Source organism: Apostichopus japonicus, chromosome 17 (genome assembly GCF_037975245.1).
Source record: "Apostichopus japonicus isolate 1M-3 chromosome 17, ASM3797524v1, whole genome shotgun sequence".
NCBI lineage: Eukaryota > Metazoa > Echinodermata > Holothuroidea > Aspidochirotida > Stichopodidae > Apostichopus > Apostichopus japonicus.
In genome coordinates, this window is record NC_092577.1 from 7,930,917 (window position 1) to 7,954,345 (window position 23,429).

At 39.3% G+C, this 23,429-nt stretch overlaps 2 protein-coding genes and 1 long non-coding RNA gene across 4 annotated transcripts in view; all 3 read right to left on the reverse strand.

Annotated features, from left to right (window-relative positions):
- LOC139985136 (C-C chemokine receptor type 1-like) overlaps window positions 1-22,480 on the reverse strand; it is a 76,407-nt gene extending 53,927 nt beyond the window's left edge. Inside the window, exon 1 of one of the 2 annotated variants that reach the window (XR_011799296.1) lies at window positions 19,420-22,480. Coding sequence is in view for 1 of the 2 variants with exons in the window: in XM_071999373.1 (XP_071855474.1) it covers window positions 19,785-20,885 (1,101 nt within the window). In the remaining variant the exon portion in view is untranslated. Of the gene's footprint in view, window positions 1-17,741 lie in introns of those variants that run through there. The other variant, XM_071999373.1, reaches the window with a different exon arrangement.
- LOC139984541 (NLR family CARD domain-containing protein 4-like) overlaps window positions 1-23,429 on the reverse strand; it is a 313,255-nt gene that overhangs the window by 117,205 nt on the left and 172,621 nt on the right. The window lies entirely within an intron of this gene.
- LOC139984688 (uncharacterized) lies at window positions 1,339-15,746 on the reverse strand. The gene is made up of 3 exons (XR_011799146.1): window positions 15,164-15,746; window positions 8,274-8,407; window positions 1,339-5,890 (listed from the first exon to the last, which is right to left on the reverse strand). It is a non-coding gene; the product is annotated as an uncharacterized lncRNA (long non-coding RNA).

A 23,429-nucleotide genomic window follows, 5' to 3' on the forward strand; every position in this document is an offset into this window, starting at 1 on the left:
TTTTTTTAGCGGTTTTAAGAGCATCAGGGTACGTCCCAGAAGTGAAAACCCGGCCTATGCGCTATGTCACTATGCAACTATAGCCTACTGCCGGTCTGCGGTCGAAAGGTCGTTCATGAGTGGTAATCATGGTTATTCGAAACCATTCAGACCAATGATATATTTTTCGCACATGTAATTTTTTTCGACACCCAAAATCCCAGTTGGGGGGGGGGGCGACTGGGGGAGCGACAAGCTTTCATGGGGGCTGTCGCCCCCACCCAAGCCCCCCCCCATTGGCTACGCCACTGCCGCGAACTGTTTCAATGTGCTGGTCTCAACCCCAAGACCGAATCGCAAGATACTTCTGTGGGTTGTTGACTGCTTTTCAAGAATATGATTTTCAACATGTTTCTTCAAATCAGTCTTAATAACGATTTTTCTAAACTATTACATCATTATGTGAACTCAGCCCACATTATGGACAGGAGGAAGAGTTGAGCATGGTATCTAACGTCACAATAATGTCGCTCGCATATAGAGTAACATAATCCGGTGTTATTGTAAACATAGCACACAATCATTGCGTGCGACTAAGTCCATGATAAGACCTTCATGGCGTATTGCCATAGGCATGCATTCCTTGAAGGTCAGAAGTCAAGAGTACTTTGTGAAATATAATACAACAAAACACATTCGGTATAATATATATAAATATATATATATATATATATATATATATATATATATATATATATATATATATATACATATATTTATATACATATATATATATATATATATACATATATATATATATATATATATATAAATATATATATGTAATATATGTATTTGGTTGTGGTATACCGACACATTTTGAAGCACCTGATGTCTATTAAGCATATAGTGTTTTGTTTTATCATAACAGATTGTTTCTTCTCGTATAGAAACGTAAAGAAAAACTGCCTTTATGTTGGGGTAAGGCAGGATTGTGAGACTCATATATAATTAACGCGAGAATGAGTAAACTTACTTCTTAGATGGAGTATAGGCGGGTGGAGTGGGATGGGGGGGGGAGGGGAAGACTGTCCCCAAAATATCAGGGGACTCAAAATTCAGGCAAAAGATGTTGTCGTCAACCACTCTTACCTGAATATTTCGTCGCATAATGAAAATAAAAGTTTTTTTTTTTTGGGGGGGGGTGAAAGAAAGGGACAGATCAATTGAAAGTAATCCCCACTCCTTACCCCACCCACTGACCCACCCCGTACAGACAGCGTATTCCAAGAACCGTGAGTCACGTGAACCACAACCAATCCGTATTTGTATACACCAAAAAAAAAAAGACACGCAGGCTATAGTTTGAAGTTTATTTCAACATCTATATATAGAATCATCAACATATGACATTCAAATTATTGTTAATTTTCCTAATATTTCCTTTTTCAATGTTAAATGCTTTGCGTCGTATTTATAAAATGCTTGAAATTGTATTGGATCACCTGAAACTGATTTGGCTTTATCTTATTTTACGATCATTACTGGAGGCATTATGTGGTGTTCTTTTTTGAAACCTCAATATTACACCAGCTAGGAGTAGACGTCATGGCCAGTGCGGGATGAGGAGGGGGGACGGCGGGATACAGTCCCATGGTACGGGGTCAATGTAGAGGCCCGAGGCAATGTGGTATAAAGAGAAACGTATTCTGCAGATATTTATAATATACCTTAGGGAAACGAAGACTTCAAATATAGGGCCCGGTGACCTAGTCTTCGTGGAGACCCGACCTAACTGTCGACGCACCTGCACGGTATGATGACCCCGTTTACAAAGTCCTGGTTTCAAAGGAAGTGGGGCAATGTGGAGGCGGAGTAGTTCGACAGGGTAAGAAATACTAGGGTGGGGGCAGGAGGTAAGAAGCTTAAAAAAGTGAGGGGTGGGGGCACAACATCAGAGGGGCACTTTCTTATTCCACAACCACCACTCGTTCTGTTTTAAGCCGATGCACACCGGCCATATCACTTAAATATGATGTGTTAGTATGCTATCAATACTATTATGGTGCACGTGAATAATTAAAATAAAATATTAAAATTTACAAAGGCTTAAGATATCCAAAGGCAGTTCTTCATCAAAGGGGCACATTGTATTTGCTATTTTAGAAAAAAAAGTGTTGTGGGAGGGGGCACGTTCCCCCAGTGCCCCCGGTTCATAACCCCTTGGCGGTGGTCGTGAAAGGTTATTGCGTGAATATCAGTTTCTTTTCAAGTTGTTGGTTTGGTATAAAACCAACAATTGGAAAAGAAATTGATATTAATCTCTTATGAGAGATGTTAATCTCTCATAAGAGATTAATCACTCGCCAGAAAATATTCAATTACACTTGCAGCGAATCCAACGACTCAAGATGGTATTCAATCAAATTAAGTGTTCACCAGTAATTAATTAGAAATATTTCAATATAAATATATAGACAAGTCGGCAAACACATGTTGGCAATTAAATTAAATATGAACTAATATTTCATTAAACCATATTTCCAGTTAGTATTTGATTTCATATTCTAACAATAAAACCTTTCTATTGTAACCAGGTTAGCAAAGCAAATTCTTACATTATAGATTGGCATACTAATCCTCCCTGACTACAGGCACAGATCCAGAGAAGGTATGGAGGTATAAATGTTTCCCCCCCCCCCACCCTCTTCTTCCCGCTTACAAACAATTTAAAGTATTTACTTACGCGATTTGCTTGTTGACCTAATTATAAACTGAATTAGTAGGCCAAATATGCCTCAGAAACACCAATATGCGTCTAAAATATTAGAGAGGGACCCCCGGATCCCGTCCTTTTCCCCCTCCGCCTGGTCCTCCTCTTTATGGGAGTCGGCTACAACGACCACAGGGACACATCCCTATTTTAAAATCCTAGCTCCTCCTCTGAAATAAATCAATTGCGATGTGTAAGGATAGTTATACTGTTGGCAAACTGACTAAACCTACAGGACCTCTTCCTCATCCCGAAAGTTTGTACAAACTCGGACACCCAACAATCACGTGACGAGTAAAGATTGACCAGGTTATACTGTAATTTAAAAACAGAGAGAATTCTCCATTTTAGGAAGTTTCTACACCATCAAACCTGCCTGGACTCGCGTCTGCTATCCCTTCTTTTATGAATCTTGAAATGTATGGTCCAGATTTTTTTACCAAACCGTGGACTCTAAATTAAAGATAAGTTAGTACTTTAGAGCATCCAAACGCAATACATAATTCTTCCCTTTTGAAAGCACAAGCTAATCCGTTAAAATAAGTTAGAAGACATTAGTCCTTGATTGATAGTTTTCTTTCCTCCCAAAAATTAGAAAGAAAGAAGTCATTTCCTTTTCGCTAAAGCAAAATGAACTTTCCGATTGTAATTTTGCCCTCTATTTGTAGTTGTGAAAGTGAAAAGTTCACAATTACCAACCTCTGAGGGGATTTTCTCCATTCTTTGTGATAATATATTGTACTTAAATAGCAAAATGCAGTATTTACATTGCGAGTTATCTTATTAAGCTTATTTCGCCATGGAAAAAGTCTCGTAAGTTAAGTATCTACGGTGGAACTATTTAAAACAAGAAACATGAACAAGGTTACAAATCGTCTGCAGTTATTAATACATTAAGAACAGTAATGTGCGGACAACATCTAAGTATCCATTTTGGAATGTGACTTCACATAAACACATATATTAACAAATGCAATTAATTTAACATTATCTGAGCGTTATAAGGTTTAGCTGCAATTGTTTACACAAGTGCAAATATTTAATGCAATCCGCCTTCTAGCAAGTCGTGCATTATGCCTAGACTAATCATTGGTTACCACTGAATGCTTTCATAACGAAACATGATATCCTAGGCTCACGATGTCAGAACGGAGAAATGTTATAATTACTTGACCATTGTTTCTGCTCCTTTCAATGCTTCAATGCTTTCCCCTGCATTTGGCTGGGCTGTGTGCGTGCACTTGTTTTGTATTCTGACTGAGGACTTGAACAAAGTAAAACCATTCCTCAAACGTCTTTTCAAAAGAATCACTACGTCCTCCGAAGAATTCTTTTGTTTAGGGTATTGTTATGGTTAAAGTATGTGTATTTGAACAATGGAAAGAACTACGGAGTCCTCATTCTGAATGTAAAACACATATGCGTACGTTTGTGTGTGTTTTCCCGTCTCTTTTTTTCAGGTAAGACACAATACCCCAAAGCCTGCGTTAAATTCTTGTTAATTTTAATAACGAATGAATACTGACAATGGTTTCTTCGAAGTAACTGGAGACCAGAAGAAAAAATGCAAAGCCGGATTACTCTCGCAACGGGTCCAGCGCCGCTTACATAGAACACTGTAAGAAGTTATCCGGGAACCATTTTTGCACATCGCACTTTCTTTTGAGACACCATTTCGTCCACTGATAAATGACGTCATGAGATCTCATTATGAAGAATAACCCAGCTGGTCCATCCCAATGTTAAGAGATTCGTCCTGTCCGTTCGCCTCTGTCATACTGCCCGATCTCCAGCCTCTCCCGCTCATCCGAACTTTAATACGATAAAATATCTCTTTCCCGGATTCCAGGTGTGACCGAGATAACGTCAAGACAAAAAGTGGGAAAAACGCAGGTGGAATGAGTGCAAAAATTCTGTCGATTACATGTAAATGACCCAAAAATTCATTGTTTTCTACATTCAGACTAAATAGGCGCATACCAAGGTGAGCAAACGTGAATGCATATCGAGGAAAATAACCGACGGTGTAGGCGAGGGCGGTCGCTACCAGCAGGGCAAAATACCTCGGTGGCCGACGGTTGACGTATGATGTGGTCGTCTGCGCAGGTGCGGTGACTCTTGACCTTATCATACGAATGAAAATCACAATAATCATAATGTAAAGAAAGAATAAAGGTAGAATGTATTCTAGACAGCATTGCTTACTTGACATAACAATGTACATGACGAGCGTTTGATGTTCGTAAGACTCACAGTTCGTGATTGAATAACTGGGTTTCGACAGCAAAGATAAGGCGTTAATAAGATCCGGAGTGCTTAATAGGAACACTAGAATGTACAAGAAAAATACTCGAAGACCCTTCGAAGTTCCAGAACCTCCTCGATTACTAGACCTGTCTGCAGTCCGATATCTCTGGCACTGTTCTGCAGCGACTGCAATTAAGAAAACAACAACACTGTACGTGGTAACCGGTTCCGCGAATTTTATTATCATACAGATGGAGTTACCTACACGCCAGCATGGGTCAAACGCTTCTTCAGTGTATATGCCACCGTTTAGAATCAGTTTTAAGACGAATGCCCAAATCAGATGGTTTAAAAACGTAAACGTCGATGATCTCAATTGACGTTTGGTCAATATGATCGAAATTAGGAATGCTGCTGATAATATTCCAAAGACAGAAAGTGTACAATTGAAAATAATAATGCTATAATGTTTTCCAGGCAAGCTACAAGTTGTCAATGTACCACTGTAGCTCATGGAGTAGTAATAATCTTCCATTCTGGCATAAGAAAGAGAGTTAATGTTTAACCAAGTTGTATACAGCGACTTTGCTTGCACTAAAATGATCGCTTTGACATTAATTCCCGGGATCCTGTTTGGGGCGAAAAGCTGGTCAGTTGCCTGATCTCTTCAGGTGTCTAATGTAGTCTAAATCGCTGCCACAAGACGGAACATTAGACAAGAACTAATAAACACTTCCAGTAAGCAAAAAAGACCTCCTTTTCTAATCCTCCAATAGTTCTTTTTCCTTATTGTAGTCTTGATTTCCCTCGTTCCTCCAATTACTTGATACACTGTGTCACCAACTCTGATTTTATATCACTATGGTAACTGTCCAAGAGTCTTTCCATAATCTGCAACAATATAACAAAATATGATATTAAATCTCGCCTGACAAGCCAAGAAAGAGAGAAATCAAGAAAGAGAGAGAGAGAGAAGTTAAACCGACACACACATATCTAACTGGATATAAATGTCGACTAGATCGTCTTCCAATTTTGTCAGTAAACACGTCCAGGATAATTACACTTTACATTGGCAATGACTCATTGTGTCACTTAACAGCCGCCGCTGCACACCGTTTTCATAATTCAGTATAAATGTTACGAAGGCTTGTCTTGTAAGCAATTGCTTCCATTCGTGACGTCACTCACGGCATCAGACATCGCTTGGCGTTGATATGAAATTCATAAAGCGGTCTGCGGTACATAATGCAACTGAGACACTGTCAACTGCAAAATAATCATAATATTACTAAAAGATGACTGTGATGTTCTGCGAAAGATATCAAAGTTATCAAACGGCAGGCGGTATAGGTTTACAGGTTTGTACGGTAAATGGCAGTGCGGAGAGCGTATATGGAGATGTCTATTACCCATACTGGCAATACTATACGCTATCTCTATACTCACTAGTGTGTACTAGGTGTTTTATATTAAATATTCACAGCATTTTGAGGTGATTCGAGTTGCTTACTTTGTAAACAGATGCAACTTCCCAAACGGTGTGTGATAAGAGGTACCGTTTCCTCTAAGGGTCGTCAAAGACCACTTAGTAGTACTGGTAACGGAGAAGAGTGGACTCGTTGCGGAAGTTCACAGTCATTCGAGTACAATTATACACTGGAGCGTGTATCCGGCCTGACATGCTAAATACACAACGTACGGTATTATTACTCTGCTGTCACAACATCTACACCATGCACCTACCTATACACAGGTAAGATGTACAGACTAGCTAGCTATAGAGAAGTGGCGTGACCCAGTAATCTACCTTTGCACGCGCCACCGATGTATCTCTGTGATCACGTGATGCTCTACTATACTAGTATATGGAGTTATCGAACAGACTCTTTTAATGACAGATTAACAGTTCAACTGGTACTTACGGGGAAGAAGGGGCAAGAGGAGGGGTGGGAGTGGAAGCGGATGCAGTTGGCACCTCGTGTAAGGGGTTCAACGGGGGAGGGGTCGGTGAGTAGGGGACGGGGAGTAATATTGCCTTTAATGTAGGCTATAACGTACCTCACTGCTGCAATGTGTTTAAATAGTTTACCGTGGCACGCTGCCAAGCTATGTTACTATAGAGATGTGATGCTGGTAGTTCACATCACTGTTTTTATTTGTACCTTTCACTATTATGGTACATTGTGGTAGTATAGGTAGGTAGCAGGGCTTGGAACGAAGGAAGGAACCACTGGATTTGGGGATCGGATGCAGCCATGTTGGGGAATAAACAATGGACTCTTTTGTTTTATCTCTACTTTAAAGGCATATTAAGCATGGAAGCATGGCTACGCATAGATCGTTACCGCTTTGGTTTGTTTATAAATTAAATTGTTTAGCATTAGAAATCAGAAAAAGGTTAGGAACTGTTCATACTGTCAGTAGGAGTGCTGTGAAGCATGGTATAGGAGAACAGTATTTATCTTTTATTTATTTATCTATTTTTTACCTAAATAGTTTTCTACGTATAGAAAAATACAGAGTTAAATCATCATAAGCGATTTGCGCGAGTTCAGATTGTTGTTGTTGTTGCAATACTAATAACATTTTATCCCAACTTCCTTCTCCCAGAGCAATCATACTGACAGTACAAACAGTTCCTAACCTTTATATGATTATAATGCTAATACCACTATAAACTGTCCTCCCATATCATGCTTCACAGCACTCATAATGGCAGTATGAACAGTTCCTAACCTTTGTCTGATAGAAAAAAGGAATATTCCTACTGCACATGCCATCAGTAAAAGGGCACTGAGGTGAAGGGAGTACAGTACATGAAAAATAGTCTCAACTGGGTTGAGCGAATGATTTGACTAAATGCAAATTGATAACATGCGTGTTCTGCTTCATGATATCCAACTATTTACTATTTTACCCAATTAGGTTTTACCGCCCTCATTAATATGCTGTATACGTTATTTCCAGTCTATGCATGGATAACCATGACAAGTAATTATTTAATTGGCAATGAACTCATTTGATCTCTTCTGTGACTAATAGAAGAGGCGAGTTGTATCGAAAGCATTGCTACCATATCAGGGTCTTCAATCACCTTCACGAAGACAGTTTTCTATTTCGGTTTTCCCCCTCCCAATATTTTTGTAATCAATGTCCAGATAATTTTAATTTGGTAGTAAATTACATATATATATATATTCAGCAAGTTTTGAATGTTTTGAATGAGCCGACCGGCAAAGGTATATTATCTTTGAGAAATTACAAGACTTACCCGTTAGACTGAAGTCAACACTCACCTGCAAGGCTATACAAGGCTGCAAGACTACAAGTTTCGTAAGTCGCCATTAGATTAGTAGTCAGGTGTATCAAACAATGGTGTGGCTGAGTGAAACGCCGCTGCGACATCTGGCAGAAAATTAAGAAATGAATGGTTTGTCATCCATAGTTAACATTGACGAGTAGCGCCATCTATTACCCAAAATCGTTTAAAGTTTAGCAACGATGTTAAAAATTATCCCGATACAAAATGGTGCATTGAATGTAATTATCAAGTATTGAGGTAAAAGATGCGAATTTCTGTATGATAGGCACAACCCTGCAAATTGATGGGGCTGTTTTCGAATATAGAACTATAGTGGTAGTGGTATTGCGAAACGTGGTCATCTTGTGATAGCAAACTCTGTACCATTTCGGCAATTAGTTACACATTCAACCGTCTTAGTAATGGGTTGTCTTATCCTTGCAGATAAGGTTACAGCTCAATAGATAGCTGACACGTTGGCCATTAATTGCGCCCTCAATTATCCAATCTTTGACCATGCAATTTTTTTAGCTACAGGATTCGCATCTTTCTTAACACTTGTAAACAAGCCTCCTTAATCACCTGCCTATAAATTTCCAACGCTGCTCTTTCAAGGTCTAAAACGGTCTAAAATTGCCTCAATTGTCCGATGTGTTCACCCAAGGTATACTTCCTGTAATTTTCTTTATTATAAGAGCTACCGAAAACAAACCATATCCAATTTCCAATATATTTAAAAAAAAGGAGAAGAAGCTTTTAGACACCATTCCTGAGGGGACACAACCACCCATAAAATGTTCAGTGGTTCAAAAATAGGTATAAGTTTAACATTTCAATGATCAAATACAAATGCATTTTTAGAGGCTCTTGCGAGAATACAATTTATTAGGGTTGATACTATATATTGCAAACAAATATTGTTGACTCGAGTGGAAACATTATATAAGTTGGTAATAAAATATTTCTTTACGTCTCAGCCTTTTAGCTAAGATGATGCATAACATACATCTGATCTTTGGAGATACACAATACACTGTAGATCGCACACCAACCTTTAGTTTAATAAGGTCATGTGTAGTAATTACATCCTTTTTCGAGGGACCAGTGTCGTCGTGAGTATAAGGTCGGCCACCAGGGACAATTTTTGAAGTGTTCAGGAAAATGCAGAAAAAAGTCCGTATCCCATATTTCCACGGGGCTCCTAATTATTCACGGGCCTGTATCCCCTCTGAGCCCCTTCTACTCCCCTGCCCACACCCACCTACTCTGTTTCTCACGTCAGACTTGGAAGGGACTCGGGAAGAATTACTTGGCGTAACAACGACTTGATCACGTGGTTACAGATTCGATGGAAGGGAATTGGGAGTGAGTTGTTTAGCTTTTGTCTTTGGGGCTAACCTTTCTTCCATTGTTTTTTTCAAATACATTCATTTGCTGAATAACAACATAACAACTCCCTGCGGAGATGTTCATCGCTGCTCTTTACACTGTGTTATGGGTATTGGCCGTAGCTGCATGTATTGACTGTACACTAGTGTCTAATTACCGACGGTAGCAAGCTGTGTGTGTGTGTATTTTCTGGGATCGATGGTGGTGTCTAACACTTCTGTTACACCGCATTCAAAACTAGGTCAGATTACCGACATTAGAAATTTCTTTGTGCGAGAGTCTTCACAACCTTTTAATCAAATCACTGACCGAATAAGCACAATTCATCAATGATATTGACTTCTTCGCGATTGATTCTTTGCTGATTTATTTCGAAACTGACTTGGGCAAGAGAAAAGCCTTCCAAATAGCCTTACCAAGGGGAAGACCGATACATCAATAACTGATAACAGATATGATGTTCCGTCACAGTGTCACGTTCGTTCTGTATATGCTTCGTTACGGAAATAACAAAAGAAGAAAATACAATAGAATACGGAAGATGCGAATGGTTTTCCCTTTATGTTGTCAATGTCAAGAGAACATAATTTATAGTCCCTGGTATTGGAAATAATTCTCAAATTCAAGTTAGGATATATTTCTACCTATATATGGTAGTTCGAGATCCGGCTATAGGAATAACAACGGAATTAGAGTTAGCATTATGTTTGATCTCTAGAGCAAGGTAAAAAGGTCACCAAAAGAGAACTAGCATTGTTCGATACAGGCGACAAACACCCACACCGGAATTACGACCTTCCTTACCGGTTTCGAAACCCTGGACATACAATTAGCGTCCATAGCCTCGTGGTTAGGGTGTCCGCATATAAGCGGGAGGCCCGGGTTCCAATCCGGGTGGAGGCTGAAAGTTTTTCTCTGTTCTGGATTTTTCAACTCACTAGAATTTCAATGCTATATAGTTTCGCTGGAGTGTTCATGAGGGCCCTAGAGTAGGTCCAGGTGTAGGCCGAAGGAGGGAGCGGGGGGGGGGGGGGTAGGGTGATTGAAAGGATCTCCTAGAAGCCCAGCTTTCTCATATATTTGTTGCTCTCTGGTTATGAGTTTAAATTCAAATTACCTATACATGTGTGGGAGAGAGAAGTTCAATTCCTATAGAATTTATTTTGCAAAGTCGTTGTGAGGGGGGGGGCCCGGGGGGGGGGGTGGTCCAAGAGGCAACGCCTTCAGAATTTATAGCATTATTGTGATATTTCTTTTTCTCCACGAGCGTCTTTGAAGCACACACGCACACATAAAAAGAAGCGCGTGGGAAAAGGATGAATGATTTTTTTTGAAGCTTTGGCGGGAGTCCTCGAGACTTGTAAGTTGGTTTTCTTTAGCTATGTGAAATTCACGACCGAAATACATTTCAGAGAGAAATTAAGTTTCATTGCCAGAACGTGTATGAAAGCCCCGGTAGGGGTCAAGTGTGGAGGGGGGGGGAGGAAGCACCGGAAGAAGTATCCTTTTGTTTGCATATTATTCATTACGAAAAAAATTCTAATGTAGACGTAAGAGAAAGTTTTTCAGTTTTACCACAGCTGGTTTAGTTGGTGGAGCAGGGGAGGGGTAACGGGGGAGGGATGGGGCATTATGATTGGTGAATTTCCCCTCCTTACTTGTGGCCACCACTGCCCTAAAATGCTTCCGAAATAATGGTGCATAAGAAAAAAAAAACATAATGTGTTACAAAATGTACGCTATAGAGACATGTAATAAGAATGTAAATTATACGTTCACATGTCCTTCTAATGATCAGACGGTTTTTTTTTTTTTGAACGAGAGAGGGGAAGCAGGGTGATCCATTATTGAGGCCGTCAGAGTAATGCTTGTTTATGTATGAACACAATGTGACCATGCATGAAAGCTCTTTGGAAAGATTATAGCGTGATAATATTTGGCGCCAAATTTAGTTCATGTCCTTTAACAGATAACGAATACATAGAACATTAACATATATGAAGTAACTAACACGCAAGCGGATATCCCAGCCTGAATAATAATGTTTTTAAGACAAATAAAAGACCTTGAATAAAAATAACTAACATGCAATGCATGTCAACACAGCCTTATGTTTTCGTATACATAAACAAAATTATCTTTTCTTCAGGGGGAGTAGAGGGGAGTGGAGGGGAGGGGGATGGGAGGGGAGGGAGGGGAGGGGGAGAGGGATTCTACACTGCCATACCCGTCTGGGCATATTTGGAAGTGTCAACGGAAAGTAACCGGACATCTCGTGTCACGTGCAATCCCTGAGCGTTCAGACTGTAATCTTGATCGTCCTGACGGGGTCAGGATTCTACGAAAACTTTAGTGATTACGATTTTCGGATTCTGATCCTGAGAACGAGAGCTTTTAACACTACGAAGTAGATCTCCCTTGCGGTATCAGATTCCACCCCACCCCCCCCCCTCAACCCTCCCCTTGCGTCCTAAAATGTGAACAAGGCTTACGAACTTTGATCTTGCTTTTTTCCGTCGGGTAGGTGATTAAGTTGACCCGTGTCGCGTCCATGTTTAAGAACGGGTGGCGGATCGACGTCGAACGAAAGACATTACGAAAGTGTGGACACGGTCACGACGATTGTTATAACACTACTACGTATACTATACAGTCGGTGTGTCGGTTAGTAGACGTGTGTCGGTCTGTGTTTTATGAGGAATTGACGAGGGTAAGAATCTGGAGATCTCGGATCATGTAATCCACCCCCCCCCCCCGATCGTTCTTTCAGGTTAAAGTTCCTCCGGTGGATCACGACATCGCCACGTTTACGTGAATTTTAACACTACGAAGTTCATCATCGCCCTTGCGGTAAAAGATTGCGCTACCAAAGTGTGAACACGGGCTTATGTAATATCATCACAGTACATTCCAACGTATATTTGACAAGCGAGGCAACTGAAGTTGCAAACGCAAGCATGTCATAGCAGTCAACCTGTGGAGAATGTTTTAATCATCAACGATCCATTATAACAGCTGAAAACAACGCCTACAACTTCCGGTGCTACCCTCGATGTTCCTCCAGGTAGCGACATATTGGGTACTAACATACTTCCGGTGCCGCCATTAAAATGGACTACCATAACCTTTACCATTAAAAATTATTAGGATAACAGATAACATTTGGCAGCGCGAAAAATAACAAGATACAGAATTATCACATATTGTTAACCATCAAATAGTAAAATCGATATAGGATAATGAAGGACAGGATGATCGATCGATCGATGTTGCGGCATGACATGTATATCAAATCTCAATGATAAAGTCTTTGTTAAATGCGAATTGATACCCGTCTATGCTTATCAGAAATTGACATGTATAAAAAAAAGGAGGCAGAAATGTCATATGTTGCAGACCTTTGAAAACTACTTACATATCAGAGCAGGCTGTTTTATAACACTTTTATTTTTTAACTTTTGGGAGATTGCTCTTTTTAAATAGCTGAGTTCATCTGCTAAAAGCGACTGGACTTTGTAGCCTAGTACATAGACCATTACGTCTGTTCCTCAGATACCGCCGCAATACAACTCAGTCGGAACCATAACACTTATACGGCCTCAAAAATGACAAGTTCGATAATAATAAATGGTAAAGAGCAAAGGTATTAAGCGTCTTAGATCAGGCTTCGAACCAGTTTAGTACCTCTGGGAACGTGGAAAGTTTTAAATAAGAATTGAAAATGTTAAATTACAGTTGTCATGTTAAACAAATTGCATCCGAGAAGTTACATTCCAAGGAAAAAGAAAATAAAAGAAAAGAAGTTTAAAGTACAAATCCATTCGTTACCGTTGGCACAACTGACATGAATTATATTGCATGTATACTGTACGTGTCAAGCTGGCATAGTGCTGCCACAGCTGGAAATTTAAATTAAATCCCCATTCATTGGCAATTGGTTTGATCCTGCCCTCCACTCCCCTCCCCTCCTCTCTTCTCCCATCCCCTCCCCCTCCCCGTCTCTGATTTTCTACATGTCAGTACCACCCCCAATCTCGGAAAAAAAGAGAAGAAAAAACAATAGACCACCGGGAAAGGAATCGGTCAGTAATTACGTGCATTTGTTTCAAATCCATATAATATTCATAATACTAATAATAGTCAGTAGTTATTTTTTACGACGCATAAGCGACCACAAATGTGGGAGAAGCCCGCAAGGGCTTATGGATTACAACTTACACGTCGGGTGGCTTCCAGATCAACAATTTAACTTAAATTTTGAATCTTTTCAATTTAGAAAGTCATTTAAGATGCATGGAACACCGTAGATTGCGCTTGGATAAAAACCCCACCTTACTATCGAACCCGGAATCGCCCGATCGCTAAGACACATTGCTTCAAATGCAAAATGCTTTTATCCACTCGGCCACAGCACCAATTGAATATATATATAGTCTGTTCAAAGTATCTCTTTCGAGATCCGGCTTTAGGAATCACAAATGATTTTCGAGTTGGTTAGCATCATGTTTGATCTCTAGAGTAAGGCAAAATATGTCACCAAAAACAGAACTAGTATTGTTCGATACAGGTGACAAACGCCTACAGTGGAATTACGATCTTCCTTACCGGTTTCGAACCTCTGGACATACAATCAGCGTCCATAGCCTAGTGGCTAGGGTGTCCGCGTACAGAGCGGGAGGCCCGTGGTTCGAATCCCGGTGGAGGCTGAAAGTTTTTTCACTGTTCTTGATTTTCCAACTCATTACGATTTTCCTTTATATATATTCATTTGCCTTTGTCGTTTACCTCCATTGCATTCACATAAAGTCTGTTCAAAGTATCTCTTTCGAGATCCGGCTTTAGGAATCACAAATGATTTTCGAGTTGGTTAGCATCATGTTTGATCTCTAGAGTAAGGCAAAATATGTCACCAAAAACAGAACTAGTATTGTTCGATACAGGTGACAAACGCCTACAGTGGAATTACGATCTTCCTTACCGGTTTCGAACCTCTGGACATACAATCAGCGTCCATAGCCTAGTGGCTAGGGTGTCCGCGTACAGAGCGGGAGGCCCGTGGTTCGAATCCCGGTGGAGGCTGAAAGTTTTTTCACTGTTCTTGATTTTCCAACTCATTACGATTTTCATTTATATATATTCATTTGCCTTTGTCGTTTACCTCCATTGCATATATATATATATATATATATATATATATATATGTGTGTGTGTGTGTAGCAAGAATTAATTCTTTTTACTCACTATCGTACGATTTTCATGTTGTATTGCTACAATCGTATGGATGTGGGGAGAGATGGGGGGAGGGGGTCTTATCTTCTTTTTCTCTTCTTTTCGCTATAAGTTACAATTAATTGAAATCTTTTGCACACTATGTCATTTTCCCACACATCGTATACATGTCTTGGTATGCTCCCACGAGAAATAAAGAGACAAAAAAATAAAACCACAACGGCAAAGAGGAAAGTACATACCTGGATAATCACCTTCTTCCTCAATTAAGCTAACACCATGAGTTCCGTTTCGTGCCTGCGCTCATTTGATCATCCTATTAAAATATTATGTATAGGCTACACCAGGTTACCGAACTCACTCCCGGCAAAGTTCACGACTCCGCTCGACATATTATAATGCTTGTGAACTTGTGAAGTGACGTCAACCCGACATGTTACATTTCCAGAGAATGTCATCATCGAATGTTACATCCAGTACTGACACCTCCCGTACCACCCTCCCCAACCCTTACCCCACCCCTCCAAAACCAATCACAAATCACCACCAACGGCATCGTATAAAAACATTAACTTTAACATCGACATCATTTTAGTCTCAAACAGGGCGGATGCAACAGCTTTCAATGTATCACAGAAGTATAGGAACATGAATTGATCCTGTGTCCACTGGTTGTATACCTGGTATGTCTATATGTAAACTGATACTTAATTCTCCTGTGGAATTTCACAAAGAATGAACCAATGTTGCCTAAGAGAACAGGAGCATGTTCTCAGCGTAAGTGCAGGTATAACAACTAGATCTGCATTTGCCCATAAATACGCAGTTTTGTAGTGCTTGTGGAGTGCTTGCAGTATTAAGAAGAACTTTTCGGTTGTTCATGGTGTTAAATTTTGGGCGGACAACACACCAGGGAGTATAGTCATGTAGGTACCTACAAAGTGAGGGCGCATGTGAGCCCCGAGACAGGCTCAAAATAAGTTGGCTACGTAGCAAGCCTCTGTAACTGTAAATGTACTTAAAGTTGCAACGTCCAGTCGTGTAGGTATCGTTCGCTTGGCCGGTAATGCCAATAATGTAGCGCGCACGCGCATTACAATAATTAGCATGAATCACTCTACAGGCCCGATGCCCATTCTAGAGAAATATAATCGTGGTCATATATAGTTCACTGTTTCTGCACTTGAAGGTAAATAAGCATACCCTTTATTCCATCTTTAAACGCAAAGACATGGATCTATTGATTTAATTTATATCTTTTGCATATCGGTATAGATAACGAGTTAGAATGTCATTGATTTCTCAACTATGTTTTCTTATCTTACATGACTTGAGTCCGTGGAGTACAATTTTTACGTCCTCGTGCTTGTATACCCGAGACTCTTTTTACTCGTAAAACGGGATATTTTAATAGTTATTGAAGAAAGTAAACTTCACGTAACAGGTAAAGGGTTTACTCAAATTATTGTCCTCTTGTCTCGGAGAAACAAATTCATTTTACTCCATTGTTGTAATCTAGACTGTGTATACTCCACACTAAATCTGTATTCTACATGTATTCTACAACATATTGTTTATACATTTCCCGATTTCCGCTCAATTTGATAACAGGAGTCTGCAGTCTATTAAGAAGATTTCAAAACAGGAAGCTATAGAAAACAGAAGAGACATTGATATGTCCTCTAAGCCGAAATTTAATCGGGCACCACGCCAAGTCATGAAGTCAAACGTCATGTCCTAGTAAACACATTAAGGGAGCTTTCTTAGTTGATTTTTCGTTTTTGTATACGTTCAGAATTTGCTCCCTTTTGTTGCACACAGTTATATGTATGTGCTGTCCATTCAGGAACATTAACGTTATGTTGCTTTACACTAAGCAAAGGTTGTTAACCTAGATAACAAATAAATCACTTACCGGAGGGGGGGGGGGAAGGGGTGGGGCGTGGGGGTGTACACCCTAGACAAGAAATACAAACCTATACAATAATTAAAAGAAGATATTCGTACAAGTTTACGTGTAGATCGAATTATGTGGACCTAATTTCTAGCCTAAATATTTATCAGAATGCATAATTTCTCGTCTATATTATTTTTCTGAAGGAGGACCACCAGTCTGTTATAACCAAGACAACGACCCCCGGGTCACAGCCATTTTCGAGGAGTATCCAATTTATGTGAAAATATATCTTGCCTTTGGGTAAGAGTGTCACAAAGTTACATCACATCACAACATATATATATATATATATATATATATATATATATATACATATATATATATATATATATATATATATATATACAGCGCAACATTTAACAAGCAGGTTTTTTTTCGTCCATACATCCCATTTATAATGAATAAATAAGTACACTGCCCTACAGTTTTTACCTCAATAAAAAGAAAAAACAACAAGAAAAATAAATCATATCTGCGAACTGATAACACAAAAGTCAAGAACTTATCAAATTATCCTTCATGTGATATTTTATTAGTAAGTACATACACCATATATTTTTGCCAAGTTTTAACTGAATACACGGTAATTTATGTAGATATCTCGATTCATGTCGGAATGTATGTGCGTTTACTTTTATGTACGAGGAGCTGGGGGAGTGGTGGTGGGGCAGGGGGGGGGGGGAGGGGAGGAGGGGTTAATTGGGTGATGTCTCGATGGGATGAGAGTGGTTTACGGTACGTGGCCTTAATGTATAATAAAGTAAAAACGAGCCTCTTAAAAAAGAAATAAAAATTATAATAATAAAACGCGATAATAGTTACAAGAAGAATTCGTCCAAGGTAGAATATTGTCTGACTTATTTAAAAAAAAAAAAAAAAAAAAAAACAGAACCGCAAGATGGGAGGAAAAGGACGATGGAAATTGAGGGAAAAGAACAAAGCACCGAAATCGGAAACAACAGGACGAAAAAGGACCAAATATATCGTTTAGGGAGGGTAAAAAAGGTAACAGGAAGAGAAAAGATTGCACGTAGGATGATGATGGGATAGGGTTGTTTTGGGATATGGTAGAAACTGTAGACCGAGGAAGAAGGAATTATTGTCCTTTTAGTTTACGCCCTGACCATATATATTTCAACAAACATGCACTTGTTTTGTTTTTGCCTTCTATCTCATTATTTTCATGTTTACAGCAGCTAACTGAATCTACAAGTTACCAACAATTGTAAATACCATACTGTAATATGTTTAATAAAAATTTAAAAAAAAACATAATTTTTACCATCAAAACCCAATGAGTAAATATTTACATATACATATATCTATATCGGGGGTCATCGAACAAAGTGACTGGAATGATAAGTCTAGCATACAGGTAATTAGGTAGGTTACCAAAGAGAACCCAATGCGAAAACACATGACTAAATTTATGACCATAAATAACATGGATATACATTGACATTTCTTACACATCTGTTAATGACGTTTAACAAAGTATAACATAGATGAGTATTCTAGTATTTACAAAAAGTAAGAGGAAAAAGGTTAAGTTTAATATTTAGCAATACATCTTGCTGCTCTGCCTATACCATATTGTCTTTGAAATTCTGTTTAATCTTATTTCCTCAGTTCATATATCAATTACTTCAAGCAGGAAGTTCCAGTCAAGCTCTGCCCAATTTTTTGACTTTGAACAATGTACGACGTCACAGAGTGCGACGAAATAAAGACCTCTGATTGGTTAATAAAATGCGAAAACTCAGTTCTGCATTAGACTTCAAATCTTCAATTGAGTGTTAACATCCTATTATAAGGAATATACATCATACGACATAATGACGTCACATAAGAATTCATGAAAAATAAACCAACAGTTATAATAGAGGCATCAAGTGAGGAAATAAGGTATTACCTTCTTTCAATAGGTGGAATTTCACCACTTTTTTAGGCGACACACAAATTTGCTTTAATGATGATGACGACATAGGGAAACTTGTCCCAAAACAGGAAAAAGTCCTCACCCCCAACCTTAAAAAAAAATCCTGCTTCCGTCAAACAGATTTCTTTCGCAAATCTTCTTCTTTTAACTATGTTTTCTTCAACATAGCTTACATATACGCCGAATAAACCTTTCAATAAATATTCCAAACACAAAAACGTTTTCCAATAGCTTTAAACATATTATTGTTACAATATCACTTTATACACTCGCACAAGGGCGTAGGAACCGGGGGGGGGGCTGGGGGGCAGCCCCCCAGTGAAAATGTGGAGGGGCGGAAGTAACATTCCGCCCCCCGCTTCGCAAGTCAGAAAACCCCTTTTTCATTTCCAAATGAGAAAAAAAATCTCATTTGGAGCACAAAATTGCATCTAAGGCCAGGTGAAAATACAAAATTAAGTTTACAAAATGGAGTGGGTGTTGAAGTGTGCTATATTGCACCAAGTTGCATCTGAGGCCACCTGGAAATGCAAAAAATTTAGACCCCTCCCCCAGGCCGTCCATCAATCTTCAGCCCCCCCCCCCCCCCCACTCAAAAGTACCTTCCTACGCCACTGCACTCGCATCAAACTCTCTACTTGTTTACACGTTAACTTTCCTTTAAGAATTTCCTTTTTTAGTAAACAGTGGCTTCCTTTTCTCATTGTTCTTCTCTTCTGGATATAGTTCAGTTTTGAGTAACGATAACTTTGTTAACAATTGTTTTTGACCAACGGGGAATGACAGATCGTCACAAACAACAAGAACCCCTCTGTCTCTCCCCCTCCCCCATCCCTCCTTCCCTTTCCCTCTTTCTCTCTCGACTTCAATAAAATCTGAACGCACTTTCTTTAATTTGATCATATAAGGCAAAGATAATTAATGATTCTGCCATTTTTTCGAAGCAAAATATAGATTTGACTAAGCTCTAAGCAACAGCTTGAGTGCCCTGTTCCGGTGCCTTTTCATCATTCCCATTGTTGGCTGAATCTTGCGGAACCTCATCGAAACTCTCCGGAACAGTGAAATGTTGATAAATTGACTTTAAGACGTTACAATGTTCCCATGACAACAACATAATCAGTATTGGTGTAAGAGCTGGGGGTAACAGAACGAAAAATGTGCTCACCGATTCCATGTGCCACCAGAACGTGGCGAAGTGGTTCTGGTAAGAGTTGCGCGCCAGCGATATGACGAGTTCGTACGAGTATATAGGGAAATACCCGATGAGGAAGACGACCGTCAATGCGAAAACGAGTCCAAAGTGACGTGGGTGGTGTTTGTCTCGTGGAACTAGACTCTCGCCAGTCGTTGTGCCCCAAGTGGAATATCGCGATTTCAGGACGATGACGTAAATTCCGGTTACTGTGGTAACGGTAGAGAGAAGAACGAGCGGCGCGATATATTCTACGAATAGTAACTTGGCGGTGACGAAAAATCGCTGTCGTAGGTGGGTGAGGTATAGCTGACATATCGAGAATTGGGAAGAGTACCATAACACACTCGCAAACACGAACTCAGGTATGCTGACCAATAGCGCGACAGCCCATACAATACCCATGACTATCAGACACCGTGTGTGTGTCGCGTTAAACACCGTCACGAACTTCTGCCGATATCGGTTTAATTGTTGGATGGCTATGAGGATGAGGAACGCCGTGGAGGTGTTGGTCAGATACGTCTTCGAAAAATTAGCCAACCGGCATAGAAACGGTCCCGCTTGCCAACATGGGTTAATCGCATCCTCGATGTAAAGCGTACCGCTGACAAAGAGCAGACAACAACACGAACCAATCAGGTTATTCAAATACAGATATTTGTCCTGCCTCAGCCTTGGATTCTTACAAATAATCATCATCAACAGGAATGAGGCCAATAAGCCAAGGACTGTGATCACCGTATTGGAAATCGCCAATTTACCGTAGGTGGTAGTCTCGCAATAATTGTCAAAATCGTACGAATACGACCAGCTGCCGGTATCGGCGGTCACCTTGGCAGGAGCATTTGTCGATGTTTTCGGTTGACTCATCTTGATAGGATTTTCGCGATAATTTGTAGTCAAATTAAACAGAGACAGACGTCACACTTATCTGTCATTCCTTGTAAAAAGTGTTGATTCTTCACTTCAAAGTCTGCTGAAATACTCGATAGTTCTTGTGCAGAGTCTGCGGCGCAACGGCCAAGTCAACCCCTCCTTTTTTTTTGTAATTCAAAGAAAGGAAGAAAGAAAGAAAGAAAAACTGTCGAAGATGTAAAATAAGAAAAGGAACGATTGGTCTATATGCCAGAAGATATCCAACTATATTCCTATATAGAAGCAGTACTTGTTTGAGTTCTTCTCAGCTTAATAGGTAAAACCTTGCCAAATCAATACACTATTTATCTGTTATTGGAGGTAATTTATGGTGAAAAATACTTCCAAGCGTATAGCTATCCTACCAAGTGGTTTTTATATCGAACGAAGAAGATATGACAAGATTCACAGGCTGATACTATTACTTCCGGTAGAAGCCGATAAATACTGAAGCAGGTCTGTGCGGATATCAGTTTCCATGTCAACGAAGGCAATACCCAGGTTAGTTATTTTCAACGATGGGTATAACTATAGTGAAACAGGACACGCGTCATTTCATGCGAGTATAGCCTATACGTTTTGAGTCAGGAGTTATATAAACCGGCAATGCAGAATGCTCTACGTTCCTCAGGGATGTGCTCAGAAATATTGAGTGCCGGGCAGATTGCGCGGTAGTGTGATCCACACCCTGGGAGAGGGATCTCATGGGTGGTGTACCCCCTCCCCACTGGACAAATTTTGCATATGAAGTATGCTTAGGTGGTGCTATTTTCCTATTCTGTGCCATGTATTCTCCCAGATTTTGGTTATGGTAAAATTTGTTAAATTATCATAAAAAAGTGCCGGGCGGCAAAAAAATACTGGTTGTGCTGGGCGGCATTCAGAACTGATGGGCGCAGCCGCCCGGTGCCGCCCAGTGTGAGCACATCCTTGGTTCCTACACGCGAATGTGACATAATGCCATAAATCCGCAGTTGAAGAAGGATCGAACTTTAACTGAAAACGGTACCAGCTCCTTTTAATTGCAGCCAAAATTGAACTAAACAGGCTACAAAGAAAGACTTTAAATTGTCAAATCTATTCCCCAAAACTATTAAATTTTAGGTTATTATTTCATATCATGAAGCCTAATTACGTACTAGTCACACCCCCTGTCCATTCAATATCATTGTAGTGGCAGAGTTGCTTATTCGGCCTTCCATAGAAAAGTTATTTTTATGTTTTCGGGTGTTGAAAGCCTACAAGCCAACACGGTATTTACGAGCTAAATTATTACCATTTGTGACCTACGAGTACGTTTATACGAGTACGTTTCGAGTATATAACCATTCTATAGCGTTTAGAGTGTATCATTCTACAGTATTTTTGTTTCCTTGTTTTTCGTGTTTTTTGTGAGGAACGGTGTAAATATCTCTGTAAATACAAGTTGTTTTATTACTTTACTACGGACTTTCGTCAGTGTGTGTTTTTATATTACGGATTTTCGTCTTCGTCTTCAGCTAATTTTAGTCGGCTTTTCAGCTCCGTGCCCGGACATCACAATCATGATAAGGAATTTCGTTATCATATTTGGCCAATGTTGTATAGCAGATTTAGCCGACGTTGCCCTTCTAAAGCTGGTCACCTATCATAACTAGTACAATATTTACAAATTACTGCCAATTCCTTGTAAAAAAAAGGTCGCCATGTTAATTTTCCTGTCCTGAAATTGACCACCGATATTTCTTTATGATGTATCGTAACTTTGGTACAATACGGTAGTCTTGCATACATAAAAGTTACTGGTCACGTTTTCACGCAGACCACCATGTTAATAATGTTTAGTGATACTACAGCGATGATAATCCTGAGTACCATAACAATAGAAATAATAATTATACAGAATGATGTAAGTTGCCGTTGGCTGGATTCAAATAGTTATTCTGCAGGTATAATACTCCCATCACTACCGGCGCTATTACTATACGGAATGTATAACTATAACGTGAGGATATATATCGACTTAATACAAAATCATAAGCCTCGACGTTGACGTCATGCATGCGACTCCGCCGGGGCTTAAAGGGCGTGCCGTTATAAAACAGTTTTGACAAGTTGCAGGTATATATATATATATATATATATATATATATATATATATATATATATATATATATATATATATATATATATATATATATATATATATATATATATATATATATATATATATATATATATATAAATATATATATATATATATATATATATATATATATATATATATATATATATATATATATATATATAGGTAATGATTACATTTTACCTGCAGTGCCCTGCGCTGACATTCGAAGAAAACATTGCACTACATGTATTCTTTCCTTTGAGAAAACTGAAATCATCATATAGGGGTAACTAGGGGTAGACACAATCGTAATGTTGATATGTTGTAAACTGTTAAAAAAAACAACAACAACAACAACAACTAATTTCGGTCTAGCGTCTATTTCTATATCA